The 20,037-nt window shown below is 38.8% G+C and overlaps 2 protein-coding genes across 2 annotated transcripts; both read right to left on the minus strand.

Moving 5' to 3' along the window:
- Window positions 1–2,363: 2,363 nt before the first annotated feature.
- Window positions 2,364–3,317, minus strand: LOC106843494 (olfactory receptor 2H1). Its single transcript, XM_014860527.2, has one exon. It carries the CDS (start codon window positions 3,315–3,317, stop codon window positions 2,364–2,366), a length of 954 nt encoding a protein of 317 aa, XP_014716013.2.
- A 15,517-nt stretch (window positions 3,318–18,834) lies between these two features.
- LOC106843495 (olfactory receptor 2H1) lies at window positions 18,835–19,773 on the minus strand. The gene has a single exon (XM_014860528.3). It carries the CDS (start codon window positions 19,771–19,773, stop codon window positions 18,835–18,837), a length of 939 nt encoding a protein of 312 aa, XP_014716014.3.
- Between the last annotated feature and the right edge of the window lie 264 nt (window positions 19,774–20,037).

Below are 20,037 nucleotides of genomic sequence, written 5' to 3' on the forward strand. Positions count from 1 at the left end.
CTTCCTCACCAAAAAAAAAAAAAAAAAGGATTCTCTTACTTCATGAGAAGTGCTTGCAAGGGAGCTCTTGGGAGAAGAGAGAGGAGCACCTACCCTACAGCTGGGTGGAAGAGGGTTAGGTACGGCTCCTTGGAGGAGGTGATGTTCAGAATGAGTTCTTACAAATCCATGTTTCTTGTTTTGGTGGTGGTGGAGAGTTGGTGGGAAGAATCTCCCAAGCAGAGGAAATAGTGTGTTCAAAGGCTAGAGGTGATTCAAGGCTTGATGTGGTTCAAGGACTTGCAGGTGGTTCAGTGAACTTTCATGATTCCAGGTGGCTGAGTCATGGCAGATGGGGCTGGTCAAGTCAGGAAAGTAGCGGCCTGATCTAGGAGTTTGGGATCTATGTTTAATAACAGGGAGATCCATTTATTATTTTTAGCTAAGGAACTAATATGGTCAAATTTGTATTTTAGAACAATTACTCTGGTGTCAGTATGGAGAAGCAATTGGAACTGGGCAAGACTGGAGGCAGGGATGTGGTTAGTAGTCATTCATATCATCCATCAAATATTTCTGGTTCTCTGTCTTGGCTCATTGTAGGTTTCTTTTTCCTGTTAAAGTTAAATGTTGCCATAAGACTAGCTTTGGTAAATGAAAGGTGAAGCGAGGTGTCATGTCACTTCTGGATGGAAGCTTTAAGGCTGGTTTGCCATTTGTCACACTTATTCTTTCCTTCTGTCCCAGCAACTAGCAGTGTTAAAAATGGTGGCTGTTCTGTCGGTCTGCATACTGGAGTGAGAAAGAAATGGCAGAGCCACTTGGGTGTCTGGGAATGTGGCATATAGCACCAGCAGGAAATAAACTTATGTTGTTTAAGTCACTGAGATTTTGATATTGTTATTGTAGCATAAGCTACTCTATCCTGACTGATACACCAATGATGAGGCTATTACAGTAAAAATGAGTAACATTCAGTACCCAAGTAAAGTAGAAGCAGTGGGAATGGAGAGAAATGGACGAATGTAAAAGCTGTTAATAAGATAAATTGACCAGATGTGGTGACCGGAATGCAGGAGAAGTTCAGGTAGAGATAAAGATTAGAGAAGCGTCGGTAGATAAACATCATTCCTGATTCCTCTTCCAATGAGCCTCAAGGTCAAGATTCTCTGCTCTCCCTCTGTGAAGCCGGCATTGTTATCAAGACTCGGTGGGCTATTGAGGGGAGACGGTTATGGAAAGAGGAGACAACAGTTCAATTTGAGCAGGTTTCCTTTCTATCCCCCATTAATTCTCCATTCCATTCATGTGAGGATCTAAGAAGGTAATGGGTGTAGATAAATGTTGAGAAGGGAATAAGAGTTCGTAGAAGCTGAAGCTTGTACTTATGCTCCGTTATTCCTTTCTAGGCTCTTCTTTCATCCACACTCCACTGCAGAGCTTTGTCACCTGCAACCTGATTTCATTTTTGTGCCTGGCCATTGGAGGTGGGTCAGATCCCAGAATCTCATTGGAAGATGGATGCAGGATAGCTGTTATCCACTGTGTAGCAGCTGAAGAGTGGACTTGTGATTCCCAATGGTCACTGTCTATGAAGAGGTTGAGAGAGGGGAGAGGAAAATCAACTCTGTACATGGTAAGAGGTCTTCAGGAATTGAGAAGGGATGAGTGCTGTGATCCCTAGAAAGCTGCATGGTAGGGAACTACTAAGACTGAAGTAGTAAAGCTTTCTGCCTGCTAAGCATTTGGATATAAATCCCAAGGATGTATATTTGATGATGGTGTGAAAGCAACAGTGTGCACTTCAGGAGTTGCCAGATTAAGCATCTCAGGTTTGATCTAACACATTGCTGTGTGTTCTTGGGTGAAATCATTAAATTCTCTGAACATCAGCTCCCTCTCAGCCCTCCTCAAGCAAGTGGCGAGAAAGCACCTGATAAAGAAAAAAAGAAGACATGGTAGGAACCAAAAATAATGATAAAGAGGTAGTGATCATGTGGCCAGTTGGAGAGAGATTATATAACCAGAAAAGAGCATGGTGGAGTTGGAGAATCTATTATAGAGATTAAGATAGTTAAAAACAGAATGGAAAAGAAAATATTCATATAGAGATTAAATACTGAAAATTAGCAGTTATAATACTGTTTTTGAATGTCAGCTGTGAATTAGATACTTACCTCCTCTTACTTGAGTCTTAGTCTCTCTGTCTCTGTCTCCCTGTCTCTCTCTCTCTCTCTTTCTCACACACACACACACACACACACACACACACACACACTGTGACCTATTGTAGTGGCTTAGATGGGTGTAGGGAAGGCAGTGGACTAGGGAGCTCAAACTTGTGCACAAAAGCTTAAAGAATCTCCTCTCAGTTTGAAAGCACATCAAGCAGCTCTCCCTCCACTTTCCCTAGAGTCCCTGTCCTTCCCCAGCAACCTCCTGAACGCCCTCTTGACTTCCTTGTTCCTCAGGGTGTATATGAGAGGGTTAAGTGAAGGAGTGCCCACTGCATAGAAGAGACCAAAGAACTTGCCCCTCTTCTGAGCATAGGGATTTTTGGGCTGGAGGTAGACAGAAATGACTAAGCTATAGAAGAGAGTGACCACAAGGAGATGGGAGGAGCAGGTCCCAGAAGCCTTTCTCCATGCTATGGCAGAGTTAATCCTCAGCACTGCCTGCGCAATGACACCATAAGAGATAAGAATGAGGGTGAGTGGCATGACCAGGAAGATGACACTGGACACAGCTAACTGGATCTCATTAAAGGTGGTGTCTCCACAAGAGAGTCGAATTAGAGAAGGGACCTCACATACAAAGTCATCTATCTGCCGGTGGGGGCAGAAGGGCAGGCGGAGGGTGGGTGGTGTCTGGACTACTGATTGGATCAGACCCATTACCCAGGCCACAGATGCCAGTTGCCAACACAGGCGGGAGTGGATGATGACAGTATAGTGGAGGGGCTGGCAGACAGCCACGTAGCGGTCAAAGGCCATCACTGTCAGGAGGATGCACTCAGTGGTCCCCAGGAACAGGAAGGTGAAGAGCTGGACAGAGCAGCCAAGGAAGCTGATGGTCTTCTTTGGGCCCCAGAGGTTGACCAGCATCTGGGGGACAAAACTGGTAGTGATGCAGAGATCCAGGAAGGAGAGGTTGGAGAGGAAAAAGTACATAGGAGAGTGGAGCCTGGGGTCCAGCACAGACAGCAGGATGATGAGTGTGTTGCCCACCAGAGACAGGAGGTAGGAAGTTAAGACAATGATGAAGAGGGTTCTTTCAAGTCCTGGGTATTCAGAGAAGCCCAGAAGGAGGAAGCCCACTGGGGAGCTTTGGTTGACCATGGCCTGCTCCTGTTTGGACCTACAGGGATGAGAGATGTCAGAGCAGTGTGTTCCAACCTATCTTATCAAAACTCACCCTGGGACTTGTCAGGTTATAGCACGTGGATGTTTCCCGTCCTCTTCCTCTCACTCAACCTCTCTCTCTAGGCACATCATCATCCAGCAGCTCCTTCTCTCACCCTGTTCCTCCTGGTCAGACATTGTATAGTGGGTGTGAGGAAACCATGGGTGTGCTGGAAAACAGATGGAGCCTCACACTGGTACTCCCTACTTACTGGTTGAGTGTAAAGGAGGCTGATGTAGAACATGGATTAACTAATTAATTTTGATTATTCAGCAAACATTTACTGAGTATACCTATTATATTTTGAACACTGTGCTACTATTGAATTTTCCCTTTGTTATGTGTGGAGGAATTACAAAGAAATGCGTGTTGAGTGAACTTCTTTATCATAAACATTTCTGTAGAACTGATCTTACTTTCTAGTGGTGGGCATGACTTTCCTAGAATCATTCACGTTCCACCTACTTTACACTTTTGCAGGGGATTCACCTAGAGACAGAATTGTAGACTGCGGAGATTTCTTTCCTATATGTAGTGACCCAGTCCTCAGAGAGATCGACTGACAGATCGTGGTCTTTAAAAAAATGATTATGATTTATCAAACTTAAAAGAAACCTGCAAATGAAAATCCCGAACCTCAGGGTCTGGCCCCCATGACCGAGTGGTTAAGTTCACGTGCTGGGCTTCCATGGCCCAGGATTCGCAGGTTCGGATCCTGGGTGAGGACATGGCACCACTGAGGCGGCATCCCACATGCCACAACTGAAAGGACCCACAGCTAAAATATACAACTATGCAATGGGGGGACTTGAGGAGAAAAAAAAAATTTAAAAAAAGAAAATCCCTAACCTCAACTTTCCATTTCGTGTAATGTGGAAAATAAGAAAAAATATAGTGTCAGTCAAAAAACGATTTTTATCTGGTTCTATACAGCAAAAATTCCTGAAGAATTGAGGCTTCGAAATGAAAGGCTGAAATACATTTGAGTTTGGGACGTTTAAATAGAGTTTTGATTTTGCACAATGCTTGGTTAACTTCACTCCTATGTGATTAAAAACTTTTTATTTGTTTATTTTTTTAAATAAGATTTTATCATTTACAGGAATTGAATTCCAGAAAGGAAAGAGGGGAGTGGCCACCAGGCAGAGGTTGGGAACCACCACACCCTAGTTTCTTTTCCTTTTTTGTTTATTTATATATATATATATATAGGGGAACTTCTTAAAATTTTATTGAGGTCACATTGGTTTATAAAATTATATAAATTTAAGGTGTACATTATCATACTTCAACTTCTGAATAGGCTGCATCACGTTCACCACCAAAAGTCTAGAAACATTTTTTATTTTAAAATAAGTTTAAACTTACAGAAAAAGTGCAGGAGTCGTTTTAAGGACTCCTATATAAACTTTATCAATAGTCACCAATTTTCAGTATTTTTATTCGTTTGCATTATCAGTTTCCTTCAACATGTTCACATATAATAATATAAGTATATATATATATATATATTCTTGCTGAGGAAGATTTGCCCTGAGCTAACATCTGTTGTCAATCTTCCTCTTCTTTTTGTGTGTGAGCTGCCACCCCAGCATTGCCACTGACAGACGAGTAGTGTAGGTCCCCACCTGGGAACCAAACCCCGGCCGCCAAAGCAGAGAGGGCCAGACTTAACCACAAGGCCACCAGGGCTGGCCCCAGTATATAATAATTTTTATTCAGAGACATTTCAAGGTGGGTTGTATACGTCATGCCTCTTAAATCCTTCAATATTTCAGTATGTATTTCCTGAGAAAGATGATCTCTTAAATAATTCTCTATGGTAATCAAATTCAGGAAACTTAACATTGATACAATACTATTCTCTAACGTACAGTCCATATTCTAATTTTGTCAGCCGTCCCAATAATGTCTTTTGTAAGAATATTTTTTTCATATAGGATCCAGTCAAGATTCACATATTGTACTTAGATTTCACGTCTAGCTCTGGTGTCTTCAGCAGCCTGTTTAAGCCACTGAACTCAAGAATCTGCTCAAAATATTAGACAATGTGGTCAGTCCATGCCTGAGAAGCTCATAGGCTAGAAGGGAAAATGGGTTCATGTTCTTAAAAAACCCTGGCGAGTACACGAACGTTATCAGAAGATCCTAAGAATCGAAGGCAAATAAAGCAAAATATTGGGTGGGTGAGAGACAGAGATCTTTAGAGAAAAGGAGCAGTGTGGGTGGGTGAACCAAGGAATGCTTCCTGAAGGAGGTGACTATTGTTGTGAAAGAGAGAAGAGGTGGAGCACAGGAGGCCTGTTCAGTGGTGGCAGCCACTCTGGCAATTGAGAGATAGGAACCAGGCAAGTTGACGGGGAGATGACTGGAGAGACACTAAGACGGCAGTATCTCGCCATTACAGAGTCTCTTCTTTTTGTTTAAAAGCCCATCGTGTCTCTTTATTTGTCCAGACTACCTCTTTTTGTCTCTCTCTTTTCCTTTACTTCCTCTCATTGCTCCTTCTCGCTCTGAGGGATAACTATTTTTTTCTTTAATTTTTTATACCAAGTATTTGAACAAAAGACTATTTAAATCTTAGAAGGCTTCTCTATGCCTCTGCCTGATCACACCCACTTCTTTCCCTTGAAGAGGCGATCACTATTATTCTGATTATTATTATTTTGCATAACTCATTCCTATGTTGTCTTACAACATCACATCCTTTGCGTCGCTAAAAAATAGTCAACTGCTTCTTATTCATGTGTCAGCTGTCGTCCTAACACCCTTTCTGCATTCCTTCCTCTCTTATTCTCTGGGTAAATTTCCATCTGTCTATGTTCTCAGTCTCTTGAATGTACATTGTCCTCTAACTCTGTTTTTGTTCTCTCTTGTTCTCAGCGTTTGAGAACATCTTTTCTCTCACCTTTTTTCTCTTGTCTGTTTTTTTCCTCTGACACTAACAAAATTCAAGCACTACTTTACTCCCTTCCCATTCATTCCATATTCCTGGATGCATTTATTTCTTTATTGATCACCAAAGAGCTAGTTGTGTACTAGGTGCTACAGGGGAAAGAGATATGAATTCTGCTTTCCAATCCAGTAATGATAATCAGGTTATTCTTTTAGCAGTTATCATCTATTGAGTGCTTCCTCTATACCAGGCACTGTGCTAAACATTTCCTGAATGGCTGATTCTCATGGATATTTTCACCACCTTCAAAGTAGTTTGTATTATTCTTCCTTTACAGAAGAAGAAACAATCTCAGAGAGGTTATGTAACTTGTCCAAGGCTGCACAGCTAATAAGGATCAAGGGCAGGATTCTAGATCCTGTTTGATTCCAAATCTTGTGCTCCACTATTGACGATATGTTTAAATGGATGGGCTGTGGGAGAAGAATAAACTTGTAACTTACCCACAATCAAGTCAGAATCTCCTCATTGCCTTGCTGCCAGAGCTTCTGCATGACTAGGAGCTTCTGGACTGGTTCTCCACTTGATCCTCACACTGAGAACTAAAAGTTCATTGAGGAGAGATGGCCCTCCTGAAGGCACTGGAGGTCAGGTCTGTGGTAACAGTGGTGATTGCTAATGCTGCTTCCACACTTTTCAAAGCACTTCACAACAACCACATGAGCTGGATACTATTACTATATTCTATCTTTGTTTTCAGATGAAGACTCTGAAACACAAGCAGGTTGAATAACTTGCTTAGAATAATGTAGCCAGAGCTGAGACTTGAGCCCAGGTGGGCTGGCTCTAGCGCTGTGCACTAACCATATCCCACTTCTATCACTGTGCTGGACATGTGAGGCCAGAGGTAACTCTTTGCCAACAACCTCTCCTCCTCCGTCCAGGAAGTTAGCCTCTCTATTAGTGGCACTGGATGTAGAAACGGGGTTGTGGTGAGGTGACGGAGGGAGGGATCCCAAGGCTCCCATCCCATAGAGAGAAACAGCTCATTAATTCTGCCAAGACTCTGGGGCCGCACAGCCCACAGACAATTAATTAGCCACTGGCACTCCTGATGGTTAAGAAGGGAGGGGAGGATCCTGAGGAAACGGGACAGCGACAGTGCCCCTTGTGTTAAATGCAAGGTCCCCTGTGTCATTGGGGAGCATGAGGGTATTGTTTTCTTCTTGCTACCACCTCATGAAGGTTCCATCCTTTCCTCTCAAGCCTCTTTTGAACCCATTTGATACTCCATTATTTTTTGTTTCTTCTCTCTTTGTTGAAATGGAGAGATAATTTACATAAAATATAATGCACAAATTTTAAATGTATAGTGTGATGATTTTTTTTAAAGATTTTATGTTTTTCCTTTTTCTCCCCGCTCCCCCCGGTGCGTAGTTGTATATTCTTAGTTGTGGGTCCTTCTAGTTGTGGCATGAGAGATGCCACCTCAGCATGGTTTGATGAGCAGCGCCATGTCCACGCCCAGGATTCGAACCAATGAAACACTGGGCCACCTGCAGCAGAGCGCACGAGCTTAACCACCAGGCCACAGGGCCAGCCCCTATAGTGTGATGAATCTTGATGACCTCAATCAAGATGCAGAATACTTCTATCACCCTACAACCTTCGCCTTGCCTATTTCTTTGATGCTTGCCCAGCCACTGCTGCCCAGAGGTAACTGCTATTATGATTTCTATCACCATAGTCCAGTTTTGCCTTTTCTAGAACTTCATACAAATGGAATAATATAATATGTACTCCCTCCTGTTAGGCTTCTTTCCCTCAGCATAATTCTTTTGAGATTCATCCATGTCTTTCATGTATCAGTAGCTCATTTCTTTTTATAAAGCAACTTAATTGAAGTACAATTAACATATAATAAAATGCGCACAGTTTGAGTACATAGTTCAATAAGTTTTGACGAGTGTGTATGCCTGGATAACCACCACTCCATTGAAGATACAGGGCATTTCCATTACTCTAGGAATTTCTCCCATGCTCTCTCCCAGGCAACCAATTATCTGATCTCTGGCATGCTAGGTTAGTGTTTCCTGTCGTGGAAACTTTATGTAAATGTAATCAGATAATATGTACTCTTTGTTTCTGGCTTCTTTTGCTCAGCATGTTGTTGAAATTTATTCATGGTGTGTCATATATTAGTAGTCTGCTCCTTTTTATTGCTAACAGTGTTCCATTGTATGAATATACCACAATTTGTTTATCTTGTTCGCCTGTTGATGGACATTCAGGTTGTTTCCAGTTTTTGGCTGCTATGAAAAAAGCTGCTATAACATTTGCACACAGTTCTTTATGTGGACACTTAGGAGTGGGATTTTAGGGTTAGATGATAAGTGTATGGTCATAAGAAACCGCTGAACTGTTTCCCAAAGTGGTTGTGCCATTTGAACTCTCAGCAGTGTATGAGAGTTCCACTTGTTCCACGTCCTCAGTAATACACGGTATTACGTAACACCAAGTATTTTGGCTTTAGGCCTTCTGTTGGATATGAAGTTCTCTCTCATGGTAGTTTTGATTTGCTCTGTGATGATTAATAATGTTGAGCATCTTGTCACATGTCTATTGGTCCTTACATGGTTTTTTTTTTTGAGGATCTTGAAAACATTTAAAAAATTTTTTATTTCATTTCATTTATTTTTTTGAGGTCATATTGGCTTATAACATTGTGTAAATTTCAGGTGTACATTATTATGTTTCAGTTTCTGTATAGATTGCATCGTGCTCACCACCAATAGTCTAGTTTTTATCCATCACCATACAGATGTGCCCCTTTATACCATTCACCCTCCCCCCACCCTGTTCTCCTCTGGTGGCCACTAATCTGTTGTCCTTATCTATGTGTTTGTTTATCTTACACATATGAGTGAAATCATACAGTATTTGTCTTTCTCTGTCTGACTTATTTTGCTTAGCATAATACTCTCAAGGTCCCTTCATGTTGTTGTAAATGGGATGATTTTCTCTTTTTTCTGGCTGAGTAGTATTCCATTGTGTATGTATGTATGTATGTATGTATATATATATATATATATATACCACATCATTTTTATCCATTCATCTGTTGATGGGCACTTGGGTTGTTTCCATGTCTTGGCTAGTGTGAATAATGCTGTGATGAACATAGGGGTGCATAAATCTCTTTGAACTATTGATTTCACATTCTTTTGATAAATACCCAGTAGTGAGATAGCTAGATCAAACGGTATTTCTATTTTTAATTGTTTGAGAACTCTCCATACTGTTTTCCACAGTGGCTGCATGAGTTTGCATTTCCACCAGCAGGCTTAGATGTTTTTAATTCAAGTCTTTTGTCATTTTTCACTGATATTTGTCTTATTATAAGTTGTAGGTATTAATTTGTGGGATATATGTATAAATGCAGATATGCATATACCTGCACACATATAAATATGTAAAATTTTCTCTCAGACTGTGCCTTGCATTTTCATTTTCTTAACAGTGTCTTTTAAAGAGAAGACTTTTTCAATTTTGATAAACTCCGGTTTATCAAGGGGTAATGCTTTTCTTGTCTTATCTAAGAAATCTTTACCTACCTTATGGTCACAAGATATTCTTGTGTTTTCTTTTGGAAGTTTCATATTTATCTATTTTACGTTTACTTCTATAATCTATGTCAAATTAATTTTTGTGTATGTTGTAAGATAGGAGTTAAGGCTTATTTTTTGTTTCATACACGTATCTAGTAGCTGCAACAGCATTTGTTGAAAAGACTAATTTTCTTGTTAAATTACCTTAACATTTTTAATGAAATTCAATTGACTATTGAATGTGTGGATCTATTTTTGGAATCTTTATTCTGTTCCCATAGTAGCGAGGTTAGGGTGAGGCATGTGAAGTAGGATTGTGTAAATGCAAGATTCTGTTTTTATTTAAAATTTTGCTATCTTGTTAATCATGGATTTTTTTGCATTGATTTCCTTTTTTTAAGATATTGCATTAAATTATTATTTATCTTGATTACTGTTTTTTGACATGCCTCTAAATTTTGCACCTGAGGCAAGTGTCTCACTCACCTCACCCAAGTCCTAGTCTTCTCTTTGCTGTTGTTTTTGTCTGTTCACGGGCCAGTACCACTGTCTTGAAAGCAATAGCCTTATAGGAAGTCTTGAAATGCAGTAGTCTGAGTTCTTTGTTCTTCCTTTTCAGGGTTGTTAGGCTCCTTTTAAACTTTTGTTTTTTTTTGTTTTTTCTTTTAAAGATTTTTTTTTAATTTTTTTCCTTTTTCTCCCCAAAGCCCCCCGGTACATAGTTGTATATTCTTCGTTGTGGGTCTTTCTAGTTGTGGCATGTGGGACGCTGCCTCAGAATGGCTGGATGAGCAGTGCCATGTCTGCACGCAGGATTCGAACCAACAAAACACTGGGCCACCTGCAGCGGAGCGCGCGAACTTAACCACTCGGCCACGGGGCCAGCCCCTCCTTTTAGACTTTTGAATTTCCATATAAATTTTAGAATCACCCTACACATTTCTGCAAAAAGCCTGCTGTAATTTTATAAGTATGGCAATGAATCTGTAGATCAATTTGCAGGTATCAATTTGCAAATATCAATTTGACATCTTAATATTAAGACTTCTAATCGTGAACAAAGTTATCTTTCCATTTTTTAAAACTGCTTCTTTAAATTCTCTCACCAATGTTTTATAGTTTTCAGTGTAATGGGCTTGCACGTCTTGTTTAAATTTATTCTTAAGCTTTATTTTTGATATTATTGCATATTGCATTGAAATGTTTCATTTTCCAGTCGTTTGCCACTGGTATATAAAATACAATGGATTTTTTTTTCTATTTTGACCTCATATCTTGCAATCTTGCTAAATGTACTTATTATGCTAATAGGTGTTTATAGATTCATTAGGGTGTTTTCTGCAAACAATTATGATTTTCTATATAAACAGTCATTTCATCTGTGAATAAGATACTTTTGCTTTTTTCTTTCAAATCTTTATGTGTCTTATTTCTGCTTTGTTTATTTCACTGGCCAAGACCTTGATTCTTCCTGATCTTGTGGGGCAGTTTTCTAATATTTCTCCATTAAGTATGATGCTGGCTTGTGGGTTTTTTTGTAGATACATTGTATCAGATTGAGAAAGTTCCTTTCTATTACTAGTTCTGCCCTTCTCAGTATATCAAATCAGGACATACATGATTTTTATATGTCTTATAACTGAAGATGATCACTTTGGTCACTGAGTTAAGGTGGTTCCTGTCACAGTTCTCCACTGTAAAGTTATTATTTGTAATAAATAAGTATCCTGTAGGAGATACATTGAGATTATGCAAATCTTATTCTCAGTTTACTTTTGCCCACTCATTGTAGCATCTGCAGGTGATTCGTGACTGCAACAATTATTTCTGGGATGTTTGCCTAATGATAAATTTGTATTTACACCATTCCTTCTATATTTATTATTGTCAATTCTACTGTAGGGAAAAATTTTTCCTTTCCTCTTATTCACTGTTGTTTATTTTGCTAATGCGTATCAGTACTGACTCCTGGATATTCATTTATTCTGTCTTCACCATTCTCATTTATTTTGTTACACACATAGTCTGATATTTGATGATTGGGAACTCCTTTAAGTTGATTTCTGTGAATTTTGGACATATCTCCATCATTTTTTGAGGACTGACTTACTTTCTGGCACCATACCATATTTCAGACTTATTTTTTATTGTCCCTTTCCTATCTCCGAGATCAACTATCTCTCCAAGGACTCTTGGTTCCTTTTCTTGGAGAATGGCATTTAGAAAGCAAGATCTGGGGGCTAGGTATGCTTACTGTTACTGGGGTGTCATTGCTTCCAGGTTTTTCAGTGGACAGCTAGAATGTATACATACAATACATCATATGTACATATATTTTATCCATTTGTATATATATTATTGCTATATCTATATCTATGTCCATCTATATATGTACTAAAAACTATGAGTTCACACTGATGCCTCCAATTCCAGTTTAACATCACAAGCTTTACTGTAGTCTCATCAATTTATATTCATAGCTCTTTTCTCTCACAGTGAGAAACATGGATCTCATTATTCACAATATATTTAATTATTTGATAAATCCTAGGTTGTAAATAAAGTAATTTTAGAATTGCTAACCCATATTCTGTGAAAACCAAGTTTTCTAATTAGATTGCGATGTTTGTGAACAGTACCTTTTGTCTTTGACCTCCTAGTATCCAGTCAAAATACTGTTTTCCAAAGTTACTTAGGTTCGTTCATTTCTTTATCCTATTCAGTGTGGCTATGTTCATTTGTAATACAGTTAGATTCATGTTTGTCTCCTGGAAATTCCATTCTCATTGATTTAATTAATCAATTAACTAATTAATTGGTTTTTTTTTGAGTATGTAAAACATTACTATGGTTTGAAGAGTCAGAGCTATACAAAAATGTATATGCAGGAAAATGTCCCCCCCTTCATCCCTAATACCCTGTTCCCATTCCCTCATTCTTTCTGTCCTGTTCCCAATCACTCCCTTTGTGGTCATATCCTTCTTCCACCACTAACTCCTGGCAATCACAAAACTGTCCTCCATCGCTATAATATTGCCTTTTACAGAATGTCATACAAATGGGATCATACAGTATGTAACTTTCTGCGTCTGGCTACTTTCACTCACCGTAATGCTTTTGAGACTCATCTGTATTATATTCAATGTGTATTGAGTATTCATTGAATACTCAATGAATGTATCAGCAGTTTGTTTCTCTTTATTGTTGAGTAGTATTTGATTGTATTGGACATACCACAATTTGTTGATCTATTTACCTATTGAAAGACATTTGGTCTCGTTTTAGTTTTTGGTGGTTATGAATAGAGATACCATAAACATTTGTGTATAAGTTTTTGTGTGAACTCAAGTTTTCATTTTTCTGGAGTGTAGGATTGAAAACATATTGTAAGGGTGTATTTAAACTTTTAAGAAAGTGCCACATCGTGTTCCAGAATCGCTGCACCATTTTGCATTCCAACCAGCAATGGGTGAGAGTTCCAGTTGCTCTGCATCCTTACTCACACTTGCCAATGTCAAGTTTTTCATATTTAAAAATATTAGCTGTTGTAATAGGTGTGAGGTGGTATCTCTTGGTTTTAATCTACATTACCCTAATAGTTAATGATGCTGAGCATCTTTTCAAGTTTTTCTTCTGTTTTTTTTTTTCATGTTCTTTTTTCCATCCCTGTATCCTCTTTGGTGAATTGTCTGTTAAATTTTTTTGCCTAGTTTTTTTAATTGGGAAGTTTGTTTTCTTACCGTTGAGTTTTGAGAGTTCCTTGTAAATTTTGGGTACAAGTCCTTTGTCAGTATCTTAGCTCAAACTGTCATAATAGAATACTACAAACTGAGTATCTTAACAGAAATTTATTTTCTCACAATTCTAAAGGCTGGAAATCTGAGATCAGAGTGCCAGCATTGTTGGTTTCTGGTGAGAGTTCTCTTCCTGGCTTGTAGATAGCTGCCTTCTCGCTCTGTGCTCATATGGCCTTTCCTTGGTACATGGAGAGAGAGTGAGCTCTCTGATGTTTCTTCTTATATGGACACTAATTCTTTGATCTCATTTAACCTTAATTACTTCCTTAGAGGCCTCATCTCCTAATGCCTCTACATTGGGAGTTAGAACTTCAACATATAAAAAAGTGGGGGAGGACACAAACATTCAGTTTATGACAGTCAGATATGTGATTTGTGAGTATTTTCTCCCAGGTATAAATTGTCTTGTCATTTTATAACTGTTTTTTTTTTTTAAAGATTTTATTTTTTTCCTTTTTCTCCCCAAAGCCCCCCGGTACATAGTTGCATATTCTTCATTGTGGGTCCCTCTAGTAGTGGCATGTGGGACGCTCCCTCAGCGTGGTTTGATGGGCAGTGCCATGTCCGTGCTTAGGATTCGAACCGATGAAACACTGGGCCACCTGCAGCAGAGCATGCGAACTTAACCACTCAGCCACGGGGCCAGCCCCATTTTGTAACTGTTTCTTCCAGAGCAAAAATTTTTAAATTTATAAAGTCTAATTTATCAATATTTTCTTTTATGGGTCATGGTTTTGGAGTTTGTCTAAGAATTCTTTGCTTAATCCCAAACCACAAAGATTCTTCTCCTATATTTTCTTCTAAAAGTTCTATATTTTTACATTTTAGATCTAAATCTGTGATCCATTTTGAGTTGTTTTTTTGGTATAAGAGATGAATGTTAGGTGGAGGTTAATTTATTTGCATATGGATATCCAATTGTTTCAATACAATTTCTTCAAAGGACTGTTTTTTTCTATTGAGTCAATTTAAAAATTTTGTCAAAAATCCATTGGCTTTTGGTCTTGTATGTACTTTTAACCAATACTTACAATATCTTGATTACTGCAGCTTCATAGTGATTTTAAAAATTAGTTAGTGTGAGTCCTCCAGCTTTATCTCTTTGGCTATTCTAGTTCCTTTCTCTTTCCACATAAATTTTGGAATCAGCTTGTAAAAAACTATACAAATGCTGCTGCCTTTTGTTTCATTTTCTTGCCTTATTGCACTAGCTAAAACTTCCAGTATGATGTTGAATAGGACTGGTGAGAGTGGACATCTTTGCTTGTTCCTGATCTTAGGGGAAGAACTTTCAGGTTTTCACCATTAAGTATGATGTTAACTGTAGGTGTTTTACAGATGCCTTTAATCAAGAGAAGAAAGTTTCATTCTATTCCTAGTTTAGTGAGATTTTTTTGTTTGTTATGAATATATATTGAATTCTGTTAAGTGCTTTTTCTGCGTCTATTGATATGTTTATGTGATTTTTCTTCTTTAATCATTTATATGAAGGATTACATTGATTGAGTTTTGAGTACTGAACTAAGCTTGCATTCCCTGTAGCCTACTTGGTCATGCTGTATTACCTTTTTGAATATATTGCTGAATTTGACTTACTAAAATTTTTTTGTAGATTTTTGTGTCTATTTTTCACGTAGAATATTGGTATGTAGTTTTCTTTCCTTGTACTGTGTTTTTCAGGTTTTGGTATCAGGACAATGCTGGCCTCATAAAATGAGTTGGACAGCTCCTTTCCTCTTCTATTTTCTGGAAGAGAGTTGTGGAATTGGTGTTATTTCTTCCTTAAACATTTGGTAGAACTTGCCTGTGAAATCATCTGAGCCTGAACTTTATTTATTTATTTTTGTGGTAAAAAACACATAACAAAATTTACCATCTTAAGCATTTTTAAGTATTTCGGTCAGTTGTGATAACTATATGCACTTCGTTGTGCAACAGATCTCTAAAACTTTCTTATTTTGCACACTGTAAAAGTCACCCATTTAAAGTGTACAATTTTTTGGTTTTTGCATATTTACAAAGCTGTGCAACCAACATGACTGTATAAATCCAGAATATTTTTATTAGCCCAAAGAAAAACCTCATTGTCATTAGTAGTCACTCCGCTTATCTTCCAACCTCCAGTACCTAACAATCATTGATCTATTTTCTGTCTCTATGGATTTACCTATTCTGGCAATTTCATATAAATGGAATCATACAATATGTGGCCTTTCATGTCTGGCTTCTTTCACTTAGCATAATGTTTTCAAGATTCATTCGTGTCATAGCATGAATCAGAAGTTCATTCCTTTTATGACTGAATAATCTTCCATTTTGTGGATATAGCACATTTTGTTTATCGATTCATCAGTTGATGGACTTTTGGGTTATTTCCACTTTTTGACTATTATGAATAATGCTGCTATGAATATTCATGTGCAAGTTTTGTATGGACATATGTTTTTAATTCTCTTGGGTATAAACCCAGGAGTGAAATTGCTAGATCATATGGTAACTCTATATTTAACCTTTTGAGGAAGTGCCAAACTGTTTTCCAAGCAGTTGTAACATTTTAAATTCCTCACATCCTTGCCAGCACTTTCTTTTCCTTCCTTCCTTCTTTCCTTCTTTTTTCAAATTAGTGAAAAATGTGGTTTCCACTCACATTAGCGTGAGTGGCATCTCATGTGGTTTTCATTCGCACTTCCTTGATGACTAATCATATTGAGCATTTTTTTCATGCTTATTGACCATTTAAAAAATTGGGTTGTCTTTTTATTATTGGGTTGTAAGAGTTCTTTATACATTTTAGATACAAGTCCCTTATTAAATATTTGATTTGCAAATATTTTCTCTCATTCTTTGTTTTCTTTTCACTTTCTTTTTTTTTTTTGAGGACGATTAGCCCTGAGCTAACATCTGCCGCCAATCCTCCTCTTTTTGCTGAGGAAGACTGGCCCTGAGCTAACATCTGTGCCCATCTGCCTCTACTTTATATGTGGGACACCTGCCACAGCATGGCTTGACAAGCAGCACACAGGTCCCCACCCGGGATCTGAAGTGGTGAACCACAGGCCGCCAAAGTGGAAGGTGCGAACTTAATCGCTGTGCCACCGGGCTGGCCCCCTCTTTTCACTTTCTTGATGGTGTCCTTTGAAGTACAAAAGTTTTAAAGTTTGATGAAGTGCTATTTATCTATTTTTCTATTGTTGCTCGTGATTTTGGTGTCATATCTAGTGAACATTTGCCAAATTCAGGTCATGAAAATTTACCCCTGTGTTTTATTCTACAAATTTTGTAGTTTTTTTAATATTTAGATTTTTGATTCATTTTGATAATTTTTGTATGTCATGTGAGGTAAGGGTCCAACTTCATTTTTTTGCATGTGGCTATCTAGTTGTCACAGCACCATTCGTTGAAGACGCTTTTCTTTCCCCATTGAATGATCTTGGCTCCCTTGGTATTAGCAACCTTGTTAGCAACTTTGTCACTTGACCATAGACATATGGGTTTAATTTTGGACTCTCAGTTCTATTCTACCGACCTATGGGTCTATCCTTGTCCCAGAACCACTTTGTCTTGATTGCTTTTGGTTTGTAGTATGTTTTAAAATTGGGAAGTACAAATCTTACATTACTCTTCTTTTGGGTACCTTGCAATTCCACATGATGTTTAGAATCAGCCTATCAATTTGTACAAAGAAGTCAGGTGGTTTTCTGATCTAGATTGTGTTGAATCTATAGATCAGTTTGGAGTATACTGTCATCTTAACAATAGTAAGCCTTTTGATCCATCAACATGGGATGTTTTTCCATTTATTTAGATCTTCAATTCTTTTGACAATATTTGTTAATTTTCAGGGTATAAGTTTTGTACTTATTTTGTTAAATTTATTGCTAACTATTTTATTCTTTTTGATACTATTTATTAATTTTATTTTTGGATTGTTCATTGCAAATGTATAGAAACAAAATTGGTAATTGTATATTCATCTTATATCTGGCAACTTCGCTAAACTCATTTATTAGTTCTTATCATTTTTAAGATAATTCCGTAAGGTTTTCTGTATACAAGATCATATCATCTGCAAACAGAGATATTTTAAGTTCTTCCTTTCCAATCTCTATGGTTTATTTCTTTTTCTTATCTAATTTTCTTGGCTAAAACCTGCAGTACAATGTTGAATAGAAGTAGTGAAATAGACATCATCCTCCTCTTGTTCCTGATCTTAGGGGCAAGCATCTAGACTTTCACTATTAAGTATGATGTTAGCTGTTTAGGGGGGTTTTGTAGACACCCTTTATCAAGTTGAAGTTCTCTTTTATGCCAAGTTTTGTTTTGAATGTTTTTATCACTAAAGGGTTTTGGATTTTGTCAAATGTTTTCTCTGCATCTATTGAGATAATCATGTGATTTTTATTTTTCAATTTGTTGATAAGAAGAATTACATTAATTGATTTCCAGATGTTAAACCAACCTTGCATCCCTGGGATAAATCCTACTTGGTCATAGTATAATTCTTTTTTTATGTTCCTGGATTTGGTATGCTGTATTAATATCCTAAGGGGTATAGAGTAGAAGCCTCATAACCCATCAAAATCTGGGAGGTAATAAGGAATTGTCTCCTGACAGCCTCCTGGAGGATATAAGAAGGAGAGTAAGAGACGGCTTTGAGGCAGGTCCTAACAAGTCTACCATTCTCTCATGTTCCAGGAGGATCAAAAGGCATCCTTCCAAGTCTCAGATTAGCTGTGCTTCAAGCCTTTGCTTGTGTGATGTATGTAGATATGTGTAAGGACTCCAGAGTATCATGATGGAGCTATCTCCCTATACTGACATAACACTTGGACAGAGATTATATAGCCAAAAATGAGCATGACAGAGTTAGAGAATCTATAGAAGGCAAGACAGTAAAAACAGGAAGGATAACAGAAGAAATAATGAGAATGGTCAGGCTTGACAATGTTTGAATTTAAGGTTTCTTGTAGAGATACCTACTTCCTCTTAATTCAGTTTCTCTCTCTCTCTTAAATACCACATTGCTACATAGAGATACACTGCAGTGGCTCAGGTGTGTGTGGAAAAAGTAGTGGATGGAGGAACTCACCCCTCTTATAAATCATGAAGAAACTCTTCATAATTTAGAAAGCACATTAAGAAGCTTTCTCCTTCAGCTCTCTCTGGAGTCCTCATCCTTCCCCAGCAACCTCCTGAATGCCCTCTTTACTTCCTTGTTCCTCAGGGTGTATATGAGAGGGTTAAGTGAAGGAGTTCCTACTGCATAGAAGAGACCAAAGAACTTGCCTCTCTTCTGGGCATAGGGATTTTTAGGCTGGAGGTAGACAGCAATGACTGAACTGTAGAAGATAGTGACAACCATGAGATGGGAGGAGCAGGTCCCAAAAGTCTTCTTCCTCCCTTTTGCAGAATTAATCCTTAGTACTGCACGGGCAATGGCACAGTAAGAGACAAGGATGAGGCTTAGGGGCACAACCACGATAATGACACTGGACACAGCTAACTGGATTTCATTAAAGGTGGTATCTCCACAGGATAGTCTAATTAGAGAAGGGACTTCACATAAAAAGTCATCTATCTTCCGGTGGGGGCAAAAGGGCAGGCGGAGGGTGGGTGGTGTCTGTACTATTGATTGGACAAGACCCATAACCCAGGCTACAGCCACCAGCTGCTGGCACAGGCGGGGGTGGATGATGGTTGCATAGTGGAGGGGCTGGCAGACAGCCACGTAGCGGTCAAAGGCCATCACTGTCAGGAGGATGCACTCAGTGGTTCCCAAAGACATGAAGATGAAGAGCTGGACAGAGCAGCCAAGGAAGCTGATGGTCTTCTTTGGGGCCCAGAGGTTGACCAGCATCTGGGGGACAAAACTTGTGGTGAAGCAGAGGTCCAAGAAGGAGAGGTTGGAGAGGAAAAAGTACATAGGAGAGTGGAGCCTAGGGTCCAGCACAGACAGCAGGATGATGAGTGTGTTGCCCACCAGAGTCAGGAGGTAGGAAGCTAAGACAACCATGAAGAGCATTCTTTCAAGTCCTGGGTATTCAGAGAAGCCCAGAAGGAGGAAGCCCACTGGGGAGCTTTGGTTGACCATGGTCTGCTCCTGTTTGGACCTAGAGGCATGAGAGCTGTCAGAGCAGTGTGTTCCAACCTGTCTTAGCAAAATTGTCTCTGCATACTTGTCGGGTCATAGCAGGAGGATGTTTCTCTTCCCTTTCTCTCATTCAGCTTCTCTTTACAGGCACATCACAGTCCAGTGGCTCCTTCTCTTCCCCTGTTCCTCCTGGTCAGACGTTGTGTAGTAGTAGGAGGAAACCACAAATATTCTGGAAAACAGATGGAGCCTCACACTGGTACT

The sequence above is a fragment of the Equus asinus genome, chromosome 8, assembly GCF_041296235.1.
Source record: "Equus asinus isolate D_3611 breed Donkey chromosome 8, EquAss-T2T_v2, whole genome shotgun sequence".
Lineage (NCBI taxonomy): Eukaryota > Metazoa > Chordata > Mammalia > Perissodactyla > Equidae > Equus > Equus asinus.